The sequence below is a fragment of the Oreochromis niloticus genome, linkage group LG16 (assembly GCF_001858045.2).
Source record: "Oreochromis niloticus isolate F11D_XX linkage group LG16, O_niloticus_UMD_NMBU, whole genome shotgun sequence".
Classification (NCBI taxonomy): domain Eukaryota; kingdom Metazoa; phylum Chordata; class Actinopteri; order Cichliformes; family Cichlidae; genus Oreochromis; species Oreochromis niloticus.
This window is the reverse complement of record NC_031987.2, coordinates 26,987,743-27,007,372: the sequence shown is the minus strand read 5'-3', so window position 1 is coordinate 27,007,372 and position 19,630 is coordinate 26,987,743. Positions and strand designations below refer to the sequence as shown.

The following is a 19,630-nucleotide window of genomic DNA, read 5'->3' as shown; positions in this document are numbered from 1 at the left end:
CAGAAACTTACTTATATGCTGCATTACAAATTATACATTTATTTTACATTTAAAAAGTGTAATTTGTTTTTTTAAAAAAAAGAAAAGAAAAGAAAAGAAAGGATCCAAACTTTTCCATTTTGAGGTTTTTTGTTTCCCTCGGCCAAATTTGTTTGCTCAAACATTTAGAAAATGATGTGCATAAGTTCTGCACATGTCCACAAAGCTTGCCCTCCGTATAACTAGAACAAAAGACAATTGCAGTATAGTTTTATTTTATTTCATCTAGTCTTATAAGGAGAAATATCATAGCAGTAGATTTTCCAAAATCCACAAATATAAACTGTGTTGGATGAAGAAAAACTTGGCATTCAGCTTTGCAATTATTATTAAAACACAGCTTCGTAGTAGCGCAGTGACTCATTGCTCTGTCATCTCCTTGCGTAGCAAATACAGTGTCCATCTCTTGCACGTAACTCCTGCATTGCTCACTTTGATCCTGACTGGACATTTTCCAGTGTAGAAATATGCCTCTGTATGACATGAAAACACTGAAGTCTCATATCAGGGTAGTGTTTGCAACACAGGAGAAGGTTCCTGTTTAGATTCAGTGTATTTGATTACAAGGGAGACCAGCGCATGTAAATAAAAGTACTTGAGTACATTCTAGAAAATGGCAACTTTGTGTTACAGTCCTTTTGAACTTTAGCCCAGTGTATCCATATAATGTGTAATCCTATAATCCTCCACCTGCAAACTCATGAGTCCCATTATCCTCTACCATCTCCTTTATCAAAACCTGCTTTAGCAGCTGTGTCACATGTGACAGTTTGTGTAAAACTACGATAGTTTCCCATTAAGGTAATATTTATGCATTCAAGAAATGGAATGAATAAACATGCAAACGTGTGAGCTTTGACATGTACGCCAGAGATAAACATTTTATGGTTGCTATAGCCTTCTCTAAATAGTTTATCCAACAAAAATAATATTTATTACACACTTGGTATCAGAAGACAGGAACGGGGGTGATACTGCACAGCTATGCACAGGCCTTTATCACACACACACACATATATCCAAATTAGCCAGTATCTTTAACCCATGCAGGTTAAAAGGTGACCAAGACAGAACATGCCGTTCGTTTGAAGACCAGACATTGAGGAAGCGGAAGATGTTGCGTGTTTTGGGAATTTTCGAGTTCGCCTCAGCATCTGTAGATGCCAGTACTGGATAGATGACTAAACAGTTTGACACGTTGGCTTTGTTGTCCAGTGCCAAGAAATCAACCTTCTAGCAAGTCGACATCCAGCAACAGGCCAATTTCTGTTTAAGAACCTGTTGATCAGCTGAATATTAATTGACAATGTCGTGCTTAACTGAAAAGAGCACTTCCTTTTGGGGGCACACAGAAAATGCAGAACCAAGAAGTGAGCTTAAAAACACGTTTAATTGATTTCATATTTTTTCAGCTTTATTATTTATTATTACAGGACTACCATCTGTGAATAAAGTATGTATACTGACATTTGTATATTAAAAACATCTAAGAAGGGGAGATTCGACTCCCCATGTGCTGTAAAATCTGCTGCTCACAGGAAACGACACAGACAATAAATGCCATTGTTTCATCACCCAATGTGACAAAGTACAGGTTGCATGGAGTCAACAAGAGCATACAGCTGACCCCAAACCTGAGTAAAGTTTAGATGATTTGAGCTTTGTGCTGAAAGCAGCCATCAGAAGATGAGTACACTGTGCTCATAAAGGCATGACGTGGTCAGCAACAATACTCAGGTGAGCTGCAGCTTTGAAACAATGCTCAGTACTGATGGGCTAAGTGTTGCAGGAAAATACCACCCACACCAATGCGACTACCATCCAGCAGACTCATCCGACCAGCATTCTTACAATCTTCAACTTTTAAGTGAACCTGTGAGAGGAGTGCATTATTATTATTAATGCCTTCCTTTCAGCTCAAAACAGTCTGGCCATTCGCTTTTGACTTTTAGCATCATTGTGGTGAGTGTGAATGTGTCTTACTGTGACGCAGTAAGCACTTAGACATAAAAAAAGTATATGGGTGAATGTTGTATACGTGGGAAAGTCTCTCAAGCTTCATTAATAACATTGCCATTCTAATGTTCAGCTTCAGCTTCAGCAGGAAGTCTTGATATATGCCTAAATGCACTGAGTGGTTTGCACGTGATTGGTATTTTTGGGTCAACAGGCAGCTAAACAGGTTTCCCTAGTAAAGTATCTGTGACTGTATGTAGTTAAAAGTTTATAGTAGTAAACTTAAACATTAAAAGAGATCAAACAGAAAAAAACCACTTTCACACAGCCCCAACCGGCCCCTACCCGAGTCTGGTTCTGCGGGAGATTCCTTCCTTCCTATTGTACGGGGTTGTCTGATTGTTGTGTTTTCTCTGTATTACTGTAGGGCCTTTACCTTAAAATATAAAGCACCTTGAGGGGACTGTCATAACTTGGTGCTATATAAATAAAATTGAACTGAATATAAATAATTCAAGAAGTTGTTATCTTTCAGAGAGTAAGCTGTTCGTGTGAATGAATGCCTTCTTGCACAAGATATTCTGAGAAAATTACCTTTTTCTTATTACTTCCCTTTTTAGCTGAGCTCAACAAGAATTCAGAATTTACATCATGCCAGTAAGGTAACTGGACTTTTCTGTGTCATGGATAAAGGAACAATCAATATAATCTGAGTTTTTTTTAGTGCACTGCATCGTGTAGCTGAGCGGAAATGGTAATTTTTGTCTGAAAACAGTTTTCCACAAACATAAAGCACTTGTCGAAATCGCCCCATACATGCAACCGATGTGTTCCATTTTAGTCTGTTGGCCAACACCTGTTACAACATGTCTGTTTTCAATACGTGCGTGCGTGTACTTGGGGAGCAAACATCACAGAGAGGCCAAAGACGGAAGGGCACAACATTGTTGTTTTAAAATTACTTTTAAAGTTTATTCAAAGAAAACAAAAACAAAAAAAAATCAGGAAAATACATGACTTCCTGTCATACACAGAGAGGACATAAGTTAGAGTAGCACGGCAGAAACAGCAGAGGAAAAAACACGTTGCCTCACGTCCAAGCCTGCGGGGAACGTTACTGTAATGTTTCCATGTTGAAGCAGCGTTGTGTGAATACCTGAAATGAACAACACGTGTGTTCTTTGTTGTGGAAAAAGTTAGCAGGGGTGGGAGAAATGACAAAGAAAAATAAATAAAAACTAACAAAAAATTTAAAATATCCAATAAAAAGTGGGCTCAAAAAGCAGAAAGTATGAGTTAAAGAACGAAGATGCATTATGCTCTCAAACATAAATACCATGATGCACATTAGTGTAACAAAACATTGCCTCTGTAAACAGTTTCTCCACCTAAGGTGAGTGTAATAATATTAAACCACCGCAGTCGCATAGTTACGTTTACATAGACTTACAGAAACAACAGAACCTATTGTTAAGCTTCTCAACTAGCTCTAAAACTTAAGAATACACAATGCTTCGAGTGATTTTTTAAGTTTTTTTGTTGTTTTTGTTTTTTGAAAGAAAGGATTTCCAAGTAGTGGTTCTTATAACAACAGGTTTACACGTTTTAAATGCTGCCTTCTTGGCACTTTTTCCAACATGAGCCTGCAAGCGACTGATTCGTCCCAATCGGCTGAAGAGCTCGTTCTGTCTTTAGATCAATAAGAATATCGATAATAGCCACAAATTATTTTCATGAATTCAATACAGCCACTCATCAAGGCCTTGATGCAAGAAGAGACACACACACCGAGCACTACTGCACACACAGACCTCAGACAAAAGCACTGGGGCCCGAACGGCTTCTCCATACAGAGACATAAACTAAGTGACCAACAGTAACCTTATCGTCAAGGAGGGAAAACACCCAAGATAAGCTTGTTTGTGTCCTGACAAAAGGTGTCATAGATCGGACTCTCCCCTTGCTCTTCCTGTGAGCAAACGATGAGAATCATTGCAAAAAAGGAAGGAAAAAATCCAGCTGGGGCAGAGATCGTCAATGCTGAAGGTTGTTGCTCAGTCTTTCGCATATACAGACAACTTCAATACCAGCTGGAGCAGGACATGAGGGGGGTTGGGGAGGGGCACAAAATAGACAAACTATTCCTTCCTATAAAAAACAAAGAAAAATGGGGATACTCTCATCAGTTCCTTCACAAACAGCCAAGTGAGGGAAAAATCTCTGCTCAGTGTTGCCTGTTTGGAGACACTTCATCACAGTAACACTGAAATCCAGAGTCTGAGTGCTGAATCAATAAAGGCGCGCGTGTTCTCGTTTGAACGGGAAAGCCGCGAGAAACGCTCCTCAGCTCTGACACACAGATTGCCGGAGGCTGCGAAACAAATACGGAATCGAAATATGTACATCTGACGCAGAGGCTCTGCTGCCGCCGCCGCAGCTTCGACTCCGAAACCGAACACCTAGGATTGATCACTTGTGACAAGATACAAAGCAAAAACATCATCTCATGCCTTGGACCACCACACAGTAATAAGTCTTTCTACATTCTTGACACTTAGTGCATTGAATACATACAAATGTTCTAAATGAAGCATGAAATGAGTCGAAATCATGAAATGGAAGATGGAAATCCGCCTCCTGTGCCAAAACAAACCCGCTGACCACGTGTTTACCTCTCTGCCACTTAAACCCAAATTTGCCGAAGCGATGCCGAACTGTTGACGGCACGCGCGCACACAGACACGTACTAAACTTTCTCATCTACATTATCACTCGATTTTTTTTACCTCTCTCCACGTTATATCTGTTTATTCACAGCAGTTCAAGTTTCTCGAGTTAAGAGCAGGTCGTCATGCTTCCCCGCCGCCGGTCCGACACGACAAAAGTTCCCAAAGCTTTATTTGTACATAGACACTTTATTTAATATTTTGGATCACACCCGCATTGCGTTCTTTTCATACGGACACACCTTACACTTCTGTGGTTTTAGAGCAAGCAAGTTGTGTAGGTGGATGTGTGTGAATGATTAAAAAAAACAAGGTAAAAGACATGTTTAACTCCACATAGTTACACTTATCTTCAAGGAATAATAATGATTCAAAAAATACTATTCTGAAATCCATCACCTACACCAACTCTCTCTCCGCCCTCCCCTTCTTTTTAAAGCGCCTGTCCGATACAACACTATACTTCAACCACACACACACACGCACACACACACACCCTCATGTTTGAGTCCTGTCAACCTGACCTTTGTGGTAAAAACCTTCAATATTAGGTCCCTTTCTCATGCTTGTCACTGAGCCTCCAGCTCATTGGACAAACCAGCATGTTAGCAGTAGGCGGACCAAACAGAAGTACATTTACACACACGCACACTACTGTAGCATTAATACAACACACTCTAGAGCCCCACCAGCCCCACGCTCACTACAAGGGGCGGATGGTGGGAACATGGAGCAGAGGGGGGGACTCCCTTACAAGAGGCAGACCTGCAGAAGGTAGTAGCAGTGGTAGTAAGAACAATAGCGGTAGCAATAGTAGTAGAAGACCTCAAGCTTACTGACCAACCCGGGAAAGGATGCAGAGGTACAAAAATCTATCCCATCGCAATGCATCCGATGAGCACCAAGAAAACTGAGAGGGAAACAAAACGTTGCTTGCCCCTCCCTTTTCTTGAATTCACATTTACTGTATTACTACTTCCTTTCATTTATTAACCTTTGATTTCATTATGCGCGTTTATAAGTCGTCGCTTCGGATTTTACGGAAGGGACCGACGACTTGACCGGCTGTCTCTGCGTCGCAGGCAGACCCAGCAAGGCTGCAGCTACAGGGCGTTGCTGTCGACTGCTCCAGACGGCTGGTAGGTTGCTGTGTTTGTTCTCGTTTGGTTGTCCGAGGGCTGACAAGACATCAATGGTGGTTTTCTGAGATCCAGTGTTAGAGAGAGGGGGAGGACAATGAGGAAGATGAGGAGAAGGAGGAGAAAGAGGGCAGGCCGTGGACCTCTACCAGCTCAGCAGGTTGCTTCGGCCCAGAGTCATGAAGTACACCTGGCTGGAGCCTCCAGAACGTACAGAGGCGAAAAACACCTGAGGAGACAAAGTGAGACTTTACTGCTTAGCACAGTCTGAGCACAGATGTTGTAACTGAAAGTGCCGGTGATTAAATACAGTGTTAAAAACCTAAACCTAACTTTAAATATATATACTTGTATATATGAATATTCAAATAAAATTATCTGGGGAGGTCTTAAATGATTTCACGAGTCACTAAAATTCAAAAACAAACCTCGAGTGGTTAAAAGTTTCTTCACACATTTCTCATATATTACCAGCACTCGAAAGTTCCCATTATTTACCGCACATGCTGTCAGACATACAGACCCACAAAAAGCAAAAAAGGAAAAACAGTCCAAAAAAAGAGAGAAGAGAAACTAGAGCGGCCTTAAGTTACTTCCACAGCTGAGTCAACAGAAACTGTGCAAACAAATTTGGTGCCAGGATTTAGCTTCACAGCTAACCTGGCATATCTGATGTATGTAGTCACCGTGTGTTTGCATGTAACTGAAGACATAAGGGGAGCCATTTTCATGATTCATCACTTAAAATCTGTAACCAAAATCAGTTTGATTTTAAAAGATGCTTCTCAGATGGCCTGCAGTCAAGTTGGAGGAGCTGGTCTTATTTGCTCTGAGGAGGGTTTTCTTGTGTTTTATTTTTATTGAGCAAACACAAAGTTGACTAATCCCAAAGATGTGCACGAGTCATGCGAGTTGGTTAGGTCACTGACAGCCGCGCATATCAGAAAGCCGACATGCCAATCTCACCTTGTCATTTCTTTCACAGAGGAACTTGAGTCGCTGAGCTCTCTTGTGCATGAAGACGCCGTCCAGGTGACCGGTCTCCACCGAGCGGATCTCGATGGCCTTCTCGCCCCAACCCATGATTTGGTTAGACCGAATGTAGGCTGTGAAAAGATGCTTTAGTTAGTATACTGATATCTAACTTTATTTAAATCCATAGACCAGAGGTGTCAAACATAAATGTGTTAAAACAATAGACTTGTGCAGGGACACTTTAGTTCTCGTCTAGGGCAACACTGACCTAGACAGACAAGAAAACATTATAGGGCAGGTGTTTGTGTACCTTTTCACCCAGTTACTCACCCACTGAGGTGGGCATCTCCCCCCACTGCAGCACGACGTCCTTGGTGATGCGTCCGTAGGTGTTGACATAAACACCCTCGTCCTCGTAGCACACGAGCAGTTCAATGCCGTCAGTGTTTGGCAGGATGATGATTGCGTGAGACTGGATGCTCGTCTGGATCTGGAGGAAAAACAACACACATTATAAGAGTGACTCCTCTTTTAACACATACAACAAACGAGCACGTGCGTTATTTTACAGCTGTGTTCTTACGTGTGTGGGCAGGTAGATGTCGTAAACGGCCCCAGAGTCGACATCCACGGCGTGAAAGCCTGAGCACGAGCCATAGATTACCTTTAACCTCTGACCTTCCTCCACGGTCAGGTCAACCAGCAGCGGCTTATGCACCAGATCACCGAAAGACTGAGGCGCACACAGATCAGAAATCTTAGTCTTTCAGCTTAATATCAGTAAATTTTTGCCAACACGGAGATGATAGATTGCTATCATTTGGAAAAGAAAAAACACAAACAGCACAGTCCTCTAAAGAACAAGCAATAGCACCAACAATTAGCTGGTCGGTTTATTTACCTTGAAGGCCATGAACTTGTGGTAGGGCTTGGGTGCCCAGGCGTAGACCTCCACAGAGTTCTTCAGAGCCAGAACCAAGAATTTGATCCTCTCATATTTCACTGGGGAAATAAAAATCTGAATAAATCACTTGAAAATAGCATGATTACCACAGGGCGGGAGAGTAGTGTGGACTCATCTCTGCTTACTAACTTAATATTGCAAAAAATGGAGGGAGAAAGTTATTATTTTAACTGATGTTTATTTGGGTTTAATCTGAAATATTCACAGCAGTTTGTATTGCACCACAGAAACAACAAGTCCTGGCAACTTAAAAAGAAAACAGTTAGCCCAGAATGCCTGCAGAATTAAATTAACAGAAAGTGTCTGCTTTCAGCTAACATCTATGTAGAATAACAGAAAGGTCCTCTAAACCCAACCCCGGTACAAGCATACGTTTTGCAAATCATCTAAGGAACACAGTTAAATGTGCACTCTCAGCTCTTTTTCCCTACGTCCACATAAACTCACTGTGTTTTGCAACAATGTTACTTCTTTTAATATTGACTTTCTCATCATTGCTGCAAAGGCCTGTACTTTCCACAAGTGCTGATTCAAGAAAATAATGAACATCCATGAATAAAGCTGTTGGACAGGAAACGGATTCCTCAGCCAACTGCTCTGATCACTAGATAGGAGTTTCCAACAGGAAGTGCCAGTCTTTGCACAGTGGCAATAAAATCATGAAGGACATTCTGAATTTTAGACAGGACGGTCTACTTGCATGTCTACTCGGATGCTTTTACCACATTATTACTTCATCAAGGGTTTTCATTCCTCGATTTATCAATGGCATGTAGGTTCCCGAAGCACATACCCGATTTGAATTCCCACATATGAAAAGCACAAAGCAGAAACTAAAAGCTGATATTCATAGACACTGATAGATAGACATTGCGGCAACCTTGTTCCCAATTTGTTGCAATGTGTTTGTTGTTGTTTTGCATTGTTAAGAACTTTGTGCAGCATGGACTGTGCTATATCAGTGTCCAGCTCCAGATCTTGAGAGCTACTGTCCTGCAGCTTTTAGATGCATCTTTGTTCCAACACACCTGAATCAAATCAATGGCTCGTTATCAGGCCTTTGCCAAACTTGATGGCATGTTGAACCATTTAATTCAGCTGTGTTGGAGTAGGGATGCATCTAAAAGCTGCAGGACAGTAGCTCTTCAGGACTGGAGTTGGACACCCCTGTGCTATATAAATAAACATGACCTTGACCTTTTGTTTCCTGTTAATTTATTTTTTTTGTTTTGTTCTGTTTCTTTGTATTTGTAGTTTCAATTCAGTTCCATTTTATTTATATAGCGCCAAATCACTATAACAGTTGCTTCAAGGCACTTTATATTGTAAGGCCAAGACCCTACGATAATACAAAGAAAACCCCAACAATCAGACAACCGCAAAACTAGATGAACAAGAACTTTGGCGACAGTGGGAAGGAAAAACTCCCTTTTAACAGGAAGAAACCTCCAGCAGAGCCAGGTTCAGGGAGGGGCAGCCATCTCCCGTGAGTGGTTGGGGGTGAGGGGAGGTAGACAGGTCAGAGATTTCTCCTGTGACATTTAGTTTTAGTCTTCATGTCTCAGAAAAATTTGGGACTCACTTTATTTATTTTATTATTGTCAATGGAAAATTGTACTTAGTAGTCAGTATAAGCTTTTAATGATATAAGTTTGCATATGATAGAATACTGTATGTTGACCTTTTGATGACTTAGACTGTTGTCCACTACAAGACGGTTTTATAAATTCTTTCTCACAGCGATAATAGCTGAACAAGCAGGAAGAGGAGAGCTGGACACTTTTATCTGCGCTCTCTAACAAGAAGAAGGGCTGCGTCCTTCTGAATCTCACAATACACACACATACACCTGAACCACTCTTATCTTCACTCCCTACGCACTAACATTCCGGAACGGAATGTTCCAGTAAGATAGCCACATACTGTTGTATAGTCATTTTTCTGAGAAGAGCGAAAATACGCCGCCCTGTTGTGTGGGCACCAGTGACTATAAATGCACGAATAAAAAGGTACACTGGGTGACTCTCTTCTGAGACGCTCACCCATGTACATGTGATTTATTACGCTGTCTCATTGTGTTTCTGTTTATATTTGCAGCTTGCCATTTGGGATTTTCCCTTAACAATTATTTATTAAAGCACTGAATATTTAAAAGGTATCATGTACATGGATCTCTTCTGTTCAGAAAGCTGCATAGCTACAGCCAACTTCCCAGAAGAGAGTAACCTCTCCTAGTAGTTCACAGAGTTTTACATGGGAATGAGCATCTGTCTGACCGGTTAAAACTGGTGGGGAGAAGCTGCTTGTTTTGCAGGCACTGAGCTAAGAGGTGGCCGTGACCAATATCAGGCACCAGTTATCGTGTCTACAGCTGCCAGCAGGTTTCCAAGTAATTGTTCAATCAGTAAAAACTATAGATTCTACTAATCCCAAACATCACCCATGTGTGTGTATACAAAGTCCTGTCTTCCTTTTGTCTTTGTCAGATTGTCTCTTTGTTCACTGCATGTTGCCCTCTTGATTTCCTTTTTGTGGCTTTGTGTATTTTGCAATCTGGTGAGGGGGTCAGTTAATAGTTTCATTTAGGAGTGGTGTGCAAGTAACCCCCAGGTGTGAAGTCAGTAAAAAAAACAACACCAGTCCCTGCTGTGATCACCACACACACTGTCCCCATGCACTTTTCAGCACTTTTGCACTGTGGAAGCCCCTCATCTCAAACTTACCACCTTGGTAGTCTGTCAGGAGTATTTATGCTCATAAATACAGTGAAATCTTCCCAAACTCTTAAATGTAACATGTCCTTTTGTGATATTACGTACCAACTTTGTAGTGGACGCATCCCTCCAAGTCTCCTACGGTTGTCCAGCCCTGTTTCTTCTCAACCTCTGGGTCATTATGCAGAATCTTATTCCTCAGCCAGGACAGGTAGTATACACGGAGCTTGTTCTTCTTACCTGTAGTTGATTGAGAAACACCGAAGTAAAGAAGAGCAAAAACAAAATGTAAGAACTGCTATGCGGTTGATCTTATCAGGGGCTCTGAGAAATGTCTGTTGAAGCCGCTTGAAACTCATGAGGTTGTCTGTGTGTGTGTGTGTGTGTGTGTGTGTGTGTGTGTGTGTCTGTGTGTGTGTGTGTGTGTGCATGTGTGTGTGTAGAGGAATTTTGCACCATCCTACAAAATAATTTCAGGTTGGCAGCATTGCTGCATCAAATCTTGATGCTTGATGGAACAGCCTTTTTCAGTTGCCTTAAGGTCTGACCTTTGACTTGACCATTTGAAAACATCAATTTACTTCTTTTTAAGCGATTCTGTTTGTTTATCTTGCACCACTTAACCTTTCTCAGTTTCAAGTCATGGACAATGGTTCTGATTTTCTCCTGTAAAATGCTTTTTTAAATTTTTTTATTCATGATTCACTCAACGACTCCAGAATTTGAGGTAAAAAATAGCCCCAAACTCAGACATAATCCAAATCTGTTGCCCTTACTGTATATATGAGCACTTATGGTCCCTTTTCCCCATATCCCAATTACTAGCTTGGACCAACCTAACCTGAAATATTAATTAAATAAAAAGGTAAATTTAGGGTAAGGTGTACAGTGATAAAGATAGTCTGCTACAAATAATATAAGCGGACCACTTATGTGCAATATAAGAAATGACTATAAACTGTGTTTTGACCTTTTGAAACATATCTTGAGTTAAGACAGCAGCAGAAACCACCCAAAGCACATTAACTGCATCTGTTATAACCAAACTAACTACTTTAATCCATAATAAAAAATATCTCCAACACTGAGTGCAAACTTCACCTCAGTTACAGTTTATATGGCACAGGTAAGTAACTGTCTAATCAGTTTACTTAAGTTTGCGTATTCTACCTCAGGGTGCGGCCTCTCTCATTATAGAATTATATATATGTAAAATACAGCTGTGATATTAAGAAAGATTTCTCCTGCATCTGTGTCACTTCATTTATGACCAAATTCTTGCAGAGCACACAAGAACATGCATGTCTTTTATGTCTGCATGGAAGAGTTTTAGAGTTTCAAACATGTTGGACTGAGGCCTTGGCTTTGGTTTGCAGTGGATTTTCCCTTTTTTCCTCCAAACACAGTGCTGTGCACTCTTGCCAAAAAGTTCAGCTTACATATTATCTGATTGTGGAACAATACAAGTGATCTCTGGCTTCAGACACGTAGCAATGGCACAGTGTTTTATATTGTGGTAAAGTTAACAAAGATTATATATATTTAAAATAAAATATCCAAACATTTCTGTGAGCTAGTTCTCATTCTCCTTTTTGTAGGACAGCATGTTGTGTTGTTGATCTGATTTTTTACCAGATCTTAGGAAGAGCAGAAGTAGCCCTGAATTATTCGGACAATCTGCCTTATTGAGGATTAATGAAATCTTCATTTAAAACCTGCATTTTGTCTACCGTTAAAATTTGTTTGATGATCTGAAACATGCAAGTGTGACAAATATACAAAAAAATAACAAATCAGGAAGGGAGCCAGTACTTTTTCACGGCTCTGTAATGTGCTTTAATTTATAGGGATGCGCAAACTTTTACAATCCACACTTCCGATCTTATGCTCATAACTTGAACATTATCCAAGATTCACATCCCTTTTTCAGCCAAAGCTGTGAGTAATCACCCAAGAGCTTTTACTATGAAGTGTTTGTGTTATGAGTTTAGTCAGAATGTGTTTATAGTAGTGGATTTATGAAGACCCAGTAACATTTATCAGAGTAATGAGTGCTGAAATCTTGGTAATTTTCTTCTTTCACACTGTCTCCTAGAAATCTAATTCTACTGCAAATCAGTTACATGGAAGAACATTTCCGTCCATCATGGAAATCTCAATTGTGTGTCAATGTTACATAGCATGCACATACATGACGTGGTTTCAGCAAGCTAGAGTTTTACTCAATATCCTTTTCACTCAAATTATCTGTTGTGTCATTTCTGTGTATTTGGGAAATTGTGAAAGGAGAAGTACGACTGCGGGTGCTCTTTCAATGTGCGAAAGTAGGAAGCGGACAAGAAAAAGACAGTCAAACAGATACTGAGCAGACTAAGTCCGTGAACATTTTTTTGGCCACATAATAAACAAACTAGAGTACTGTGCAAAAGTCTTGAGCCACTCCTAATTTTTTAATTTACTTCCAAGCAGCCAAATTTTTCACTTTTACTCCTTAGTCGTTAAAGGCTGATTGGGTATTGTCATTACCCCGCTAGGTAGGCAGCAACGACACCCAAGTCTGTGAAGGCGATAACTCAAGATAAGTAGGAGTAGGAGCTTCAAACGTATACCATAGGTTAGAGCTGGGCGATATAAGATTTTTTCATATCACGATATGCTTTTTTCATTTCAGGCGATAACGATATATATCACGATATAAGCCAAATAACTATATATGTAAAATTTAAATGTGATGTTGCTCACAAATAAAATGTGAAATAATCAGCAGCTTGTTTTGATTTAAATATTCATTTTCCATAATAAGTTCAACAGGGCAGATGTACTTAAAATGAGGCTTCAGTTTTATGGTAAAAATGGTAAATGGCCTGCATTTGTATAGCGCTTTACTCAGTCCCTAAGGACCCCAAAGCGCTTTACACTACATTCAGTCATTCACCCATTCACGCACACATTCACACACTGGCAATGGCAAGCTACGTTGTAGCCACAGCTGCCCTGGGGCGCACTGACAGAGGCGAGGCTGCCGGACACTGGCGCCACCGGGCCCTCTGACCACCACCAGTTTTATGCAAAATAAAGGCAAATATTACAATCTACACAAAAGGCAGCCGCTAAAGCGTTTAAGTTTCAAAATAGAACAAACAAAACAGACTACTAAATTGTCAGTTCCACTTCGAAACAAAATATTAATTCTAAAAATAAATCTTAGTTTATTTTACAGAAAAAGAGACAAAATTGACTAACTTACATAATATTGCTTTGGAAGCGCTGTCTGAGAGAAATGTTTATGTCCAGGGAGTTGGTAACGAGGATCCATTACCTTAATTAGCTGCTTGAATCCCTCATTTTCGACCGTGTTTATTGGTAGCATGTCTTTAGCAAGACAGTAAGCTATGGCATTCGTTATGTTGCTATGGCTCTTACCTTTTTTGTCACATGGTAAGACGCTGGCGAAAGCCGACTCAATTGACTGTTGCTGCTTCACAGGGATTCCCCTGGTTGTTTTCGATGACGAATTAGCGCTTTCAGTCAGAGATTGAGCGTGCTCCAGTGGGTGGCACTGCTTCAGGTGATAAAAAAGGTTTGTTGTATTTCCAGACTTTGTGGGAATGTGCTTTCAGCACAATTTACAGTGCGCGTTACGCTGTTTTTTGTCAGACTTCAAATAGCCGAAATACCTCCACACTACGGAACTTCTCTGGCCTTTCCTTTCGACAATCTCTCCGACATTGGAACCGTCATCTGTGTTCCCTTCGGTATTCTGGTCACCAAAAACCCGGCACGGCGGCTGGCTGCTTCTCAAACAAATACACGCGTGCGCCTTGGCACTTGAGCTGTACGTAACAAGTTACGTGACGTGACGCTGCGGCTGTGATTGGTTCGGCTCTGCGCTACTTAATTTTTATTGGCTATTGGTTTTTTTTATAAGACAGGAAGAGAGAGATGAGGTCTATCGCAATAGTTTCATTTTTCTATCGAGAAAAAGTTATTTCGCAATACATATCGTTATCGTTTTATCGCCCAGCTCTACCATAGGTGTAGCTGCTAAAACTCTCAGACGACTTCGAACCTCAGTGATCTTGACCTCAAGGTCAGTGGTCAGACGTCAAGTTCTCTGACAATCTTGCAAATGCAATTACTTGGAAACAAGACAACTTAGGATTTTGAAATTGCTGCTTTGCTGAGTTTGTTTGTTGAGCTACTCATCACTGGTCTGTGAATCATTCAAGCATGAAAAAAGCATTAACTCCTGGGATGTGCCAGTGTTGTGTCTAAACATAAAAGACAGCTGTGCAAAAATTCAATTTTAAATAGTATCTTTTGTCACTAGAAGCTGAATCCAGGAAAAATGAATACAATGAAACACAACATAAAATGGTTTGGCATAAAATATTTGACAGCAGAAATTTCTGGCACAACTTGACCTACTTCCAAGGTGCATGGAGAGGAGAATGAACTCACAACGCAGGAACTCCAGCAATACTTAAAATGAAAGAGGAACAACTTTATTGACTGACCAACGTGTTTCGGAACATGTTGGTCAGTCAATAAAGTTGTTCCTCTTTGATAAAATATTTGATTCTACAAAGTGATTCTCAAGAGTGATTACCTGAAAACTTGACATATCTCGGCACAGTGTGCAGTACATCTTTAAAATACTTTGGTGAAACTGGACAAGTAGAGAACAAAAGAATTTGCAGATAGCTGAAAGTCAAGTCTTTAAGAAACAGGAAAAAAAGGCCAGCAAAACCTGACACAGGACCTGAAAGATGTATCTGGACCTCCAGCTAATCCATCTATTCTACAATGAAGCCTCACCAGTGGTCTCAGTGGAAGTGTGGCTGTCAAGAAGCCACTCTTAAGGACAAATTATACAAGACCTGGACTGAAAATCAGTGGAAACAGGTCTGATGGAGAGATAAATATAAATTTTGGTCCAAATCATCATCATACATACAGAAGAGTTGAGGTAAAAATGAAAATACCACCAGATTTTCAACCACAATGCAATCTGTATAACATTATTGGCAGTGGCTTCACTTTTTAGCACACTGCAAATGCAGTAAAAGCATAGCTGGACAAAAAAGCACAATGAAACACTATCAGTCATAGCACCTCAACACCATTAAAGCAGTGTGGTATCAACTTGAGAGAGGGAGGCGGCCAAAGAAGAGCTTTGAATGTCCTTCAAGAAGCCTGGCGAAGAGTTCAGGCTATGTTGAAGAATAATAGGTGGTCAGATTCAATACTAATTTCCAAGGCTACTTGAAAACATATATACTTTGTTTTCACATCTTTTATCATTACACCTATTTCTCATTTTCCTAGCAAAATATAATGAGGGGTGGCTCAAGGTGTTTGTCGAGCACTGTACTGTCAAGGTAACTCTGTGTGCAAGTTTGTGCTTTATACTCAGGGGTGCACATAAGTGGTCCGCAGGTGCGCATTCGCTGTCAAAATAAAAGACGCGCAACCAGATAAGAAGTTGCAACGCGCGTTTGTGTACATATAAAAGGCCCTGTTTTTGTCCACTAGAGTGGGATTTTCGCGGCATATTCTGCACCACATCTCTGTGCGTTCATCGTTTGTTTGAAGCCAGCTCACCTCCTGCAACCACTTTTCCAAGAATACGTGCTTCTTTTGAGGAGACTCCTTCTAACATTTCTTTGGAGGTGGAGTAATTGCTTAAAGGAGCTTGCTTCTTCGACATCTTTAAGAGTTCTGAACAAATGTCTGTCCTCCTCCAGAAAATCTTATGTACGCAAACGCGCGTTGCAACTTCTTATCTGGTGCGCGTCTTTTATTTTGACAGCGAATGCGCACCTGTGGACCACTTATGTGCACCCCTGTTTATACTGAACAATGTTAGACGTTGGTTTCAGTCCATCTCTGATCGGGTCCTAATTCTAGTTGCACTAATCAGGGTGCTTAAAGTGCGCCTGTGTTTGTACCTGATATAGTGACCAAGACATTGAGTCCTTCCAGGACGTCCATCTGCTGGAAGCGCCGGCGGTTAATCAGAGGGTAAACTTTCCCCTGACCACTGCGATCCAACAGCATCAGGCCACTTTCTGTTCCCACCAGTAAGTTCACTCCTACACACAAACGAACAAACATGCCCATAAGGATAACCTCCAAAAAAGCCACTGACCTCAACTGGAGCTCTGCTGCTTGGCCTGACGGCGCTAGTATGTAGCCTTATTAGAGCTTTGCTGCCACCATGTGGTGAAGGCCTTTATAACTACAACTTCTGGTAAAAAGCTGGACTTTGATGAATGTTAATACAAATACTTAAACATTGGCACAACAAATTTACCTTTAATAATAATTTACATCAAAAAATCCTTGTTAAATAAGTAGCATTTTCTTTAAGTACCATTATCCCCCCACCCCCACCCTGTCATTCAAGGTGACATCATAGTCTGATCAACTGATGGGTAATCATTTTAAAATATCCTTTCTTTTAAGCCCTATCTTTTTGTTCTTACCCCAGAGTGCAGCGCAAAGAATCTCAGAGTTGAACCTCTTCTTGTATTTGCGGATCTCTGGGGTGTCACTCTGAGGGCGGGTGTTGACCGGATTGACGTTGACCACGGAGCCCTTCCGGGATGGATCTGCTCTCAGTGCCTCTGCCAGCCGGGCATCGTTCCCATAGCCTAAAAGGTCAAAGGGAAGGGCTTAGGTAGGATGGCGTAGGATTGTAGAGTTTACCGGACAGGGTGAGGGTCAGTCACATGATCAGCATTAGAAAGCTGTGTAGTGAACTGTGATATTTAAGAATGGAATATCAATATTGTGTGATTGATGTACATGTTATATTACCATGAATAATTGTGTATGTTGTAAGTAGAGATGGCACGATACCACTTTTTTATGTCCGATAACGATACCGATATCATAAATTTGGATATCTGCCGATACCGATATGAATCCGATATTGTGTGTTTTTTAATCAATAAAACTGTTTTTTTAATATCTTGCTGCATTTTGTATAAGTTCATACTCAAGTTTAAATAAACAACAACACTAAAGCTATTCTGTTATACCTGTATGCAAAAAATACACTGCACCCAAAATATTTCATAGTTCAGCAACACTGATCAATCTAATAAACCTTACCTAACTTAAACCTACTCCATCCTCCCTATTCTGGTATTTTAAAGAGTACTTAGCAGAAATATTAAGCAACCTAACTAATAGGGTTGCAAACTCCCAGCAAAAAAAAGGGGAACCACCCCCCACCCTCCACCTCATGATGCTTAATCGACGTAATCAACTTTAATTTGATGCAGGGTGAAAAAAAAATGCACAGAAATAAATTATTTTTCAAGAATAATTAAATAGATTCAACATCTTTCTTCAACAGAATTGCAGACTGCACAGATCGTACCTTCCCAAAGGAAAAAGTACTATAGCTTACTAGGGTATATTAGACTTAAGAGTTACTATATACAGTAATGGACTTCTATACATTTACATCAGATTAAAACTTTGGGTGTAAGATTCAGATAATTATTTATTAAAAGCGAGACATTTTAAATGAGAATAAGAAAGAAAAGTATGTCTTTGTGCCCCCTTTTCCCTGTTCATGCCCTATCGGCCCCCCTGGCTAAACTTTGCTAGATCCGCCCCTGCACAGTTACCAGCCGTCAGCTAGGTAGAAAAGGATCCTGGTGTAGAAAGTAATATTAAATAAATTCTAACAACAGCTTATCAAGCTTAAAGGTGCTGCTGTTGTTCAGCCGCTGGTTTCCTCTTTCTGGTGCAAAGTGGGCCAAAAACAAAGAAGAGAGACGGACTCGCGACAGAAAAGCCGATCAGCTGATCGTTGATCAGTTTCACGATTGAAGTAGCGGCAGGAAGGTGAGGGAGAGAGAGGCAGTCGCTCCATATATCGGTTGTTAAGCTTAACATGGGAACGCTTTACAAACATTCAGAGATGAACTTACACACTTGCTTTACTTCTCTCTGGGATAACTTCCTCGGAGATGAAATGCTGGTTTGGTAGCGAGGCTACAAATACACACAGCCGCTCTATCACGTGACGCATACTGCTGCAACGTGCTACGGTTATGAGCCGAGTTACACCGTGTTGCAAGTTTTGTGAGGTGCTTTTTTGATATTTAATGGATCGGATTACATTTTTTATTTCTCGCCGATATCCGATCCAGTAATTTAGGTCAGTATCGGACCGATACCGATACGTAATATCGGATCGGTCCATCTCTAGTTGTAAGTATGAAAGTTTGGAATGGTATACAGAAATATAAATATCAATGTAATGATTCCCACTACTGCTCCACTCAAACCAGTAAAAAAGGGAGCTGATGTGACGTTCAAAGACAACCGTCCATCAGAGACTGTGAGATTATTAGAATAACAGAATAGTTCTCAGCTGCTGATTACACTGGGACAGAAAAACAAGCTGTGCAAGGTCAGAAAGCCTCTGCAGCCAATGCAAGAGTTTTTATGGTGTCTGTTGTAAAGTGGATTACTCATTATCCCGGCTCTCTTACATGCATTTGGTTCTAGGTTCAGGCATCTGTAGGAAATCTTAACTGCCTCAAATCAGTGATTAAATGCTGACTGAACAATCTAGTATACTTAAGGGGGTCAATGGCTGGTCACCAGCTGCATCAGGTGAGGTAATGGCTTAAGATTTGGCCTTGACGATGACGATGAGAGAACAGGGCTGCGGTGATAAGAAAGCTTTGTTTGTAAATGGCGATAGCTAATGAACTCTATGACCTGAGTGAAACAGAGTCCACACTTACAAACTCTTTTTGTTTGTTAATGATTTGAAATTTTCACGTGCTCAGCCTCTTTACTCCTTGAAAAGAAGCAGCTGCTTTTTTCAGAGCTTCTGTGTATCTGAGTGCAGCTGTGGACACTGGCGGCTACTCAGACGCAAGTCAAAACTGAAGCGGCAGGTTTAATCTAAAGGAACAGTTCTCAGAGAGCCATCACAGGGGGTGGCTTGGGGAAGAAAGTTGTGTCAAACTTGGCTGTTAATAATGATGAATGATAATCATCAATTAAATCAACAAAAATAAACAACCAAAAGCTTCCTAACGATGACTTTTAGCACACTAAAATTCAAGTAAGATCTCTTTGTTT

At 40.7% G+C, this 19,630-nt stretch overlaps 1 protein-coding gene across 6 annotated transcripts in view; it reads right to left on the bottom strand.

Moving 5' to 3' along the window:
* Positions 1 to 2,942: 2,942 nt before the first annotated feature.
* Positions 2,943 to 19,630, bottom strand: part of LOC100703199 (mitogen-activated protein kinase kinase kinase kinase 4) — a 98,840-nt gene continuing 82,152 nt past the window's right edge. For all 6 annotated transcript variants that reach the window (XM_005475394.4, XM_019353102.2, XM_005475395.4 and 3 more), the window contains 8 exons: positions 17,002 to 17,169; positions 16,465 to 16,608; positions 10,619 to 10,753; positions 7,737 to 7,837; positions 7,419 to 7,568; positions 7,166 to 7,325; positions 6,827 to 6,966; positions 2,943 to 6,089 (listed from right to left, as the gene is read on the bottom strand). In XM_005475394.4, coding sequence (XP_005475451.1) covers positions 6,006 to 6,089; positions 6,827 to 6,966; positions 7,166 to 7,325; positions 7,419 to 7,568; positions 7,737 to 7,837; positions 10,619 to 10,753; positions 16,465 to 16,608; positions 17,002 to 17,169 — 1,082 coding nt within the window. In that variant the 3' untranslated portion in view covers positions 2,943 to 6,005. The remainder of the gene's footprint in view (positions 6,090 to 6,826; positions 6,967 to 7,165; positions 7,326 to 7,418; positions 7,569 to 7,736; positions 7,838 to 10,618; positions 10,754 to 16,464; positions 16,609 to 17,001; positions 17,170 to 19,630) is intronic.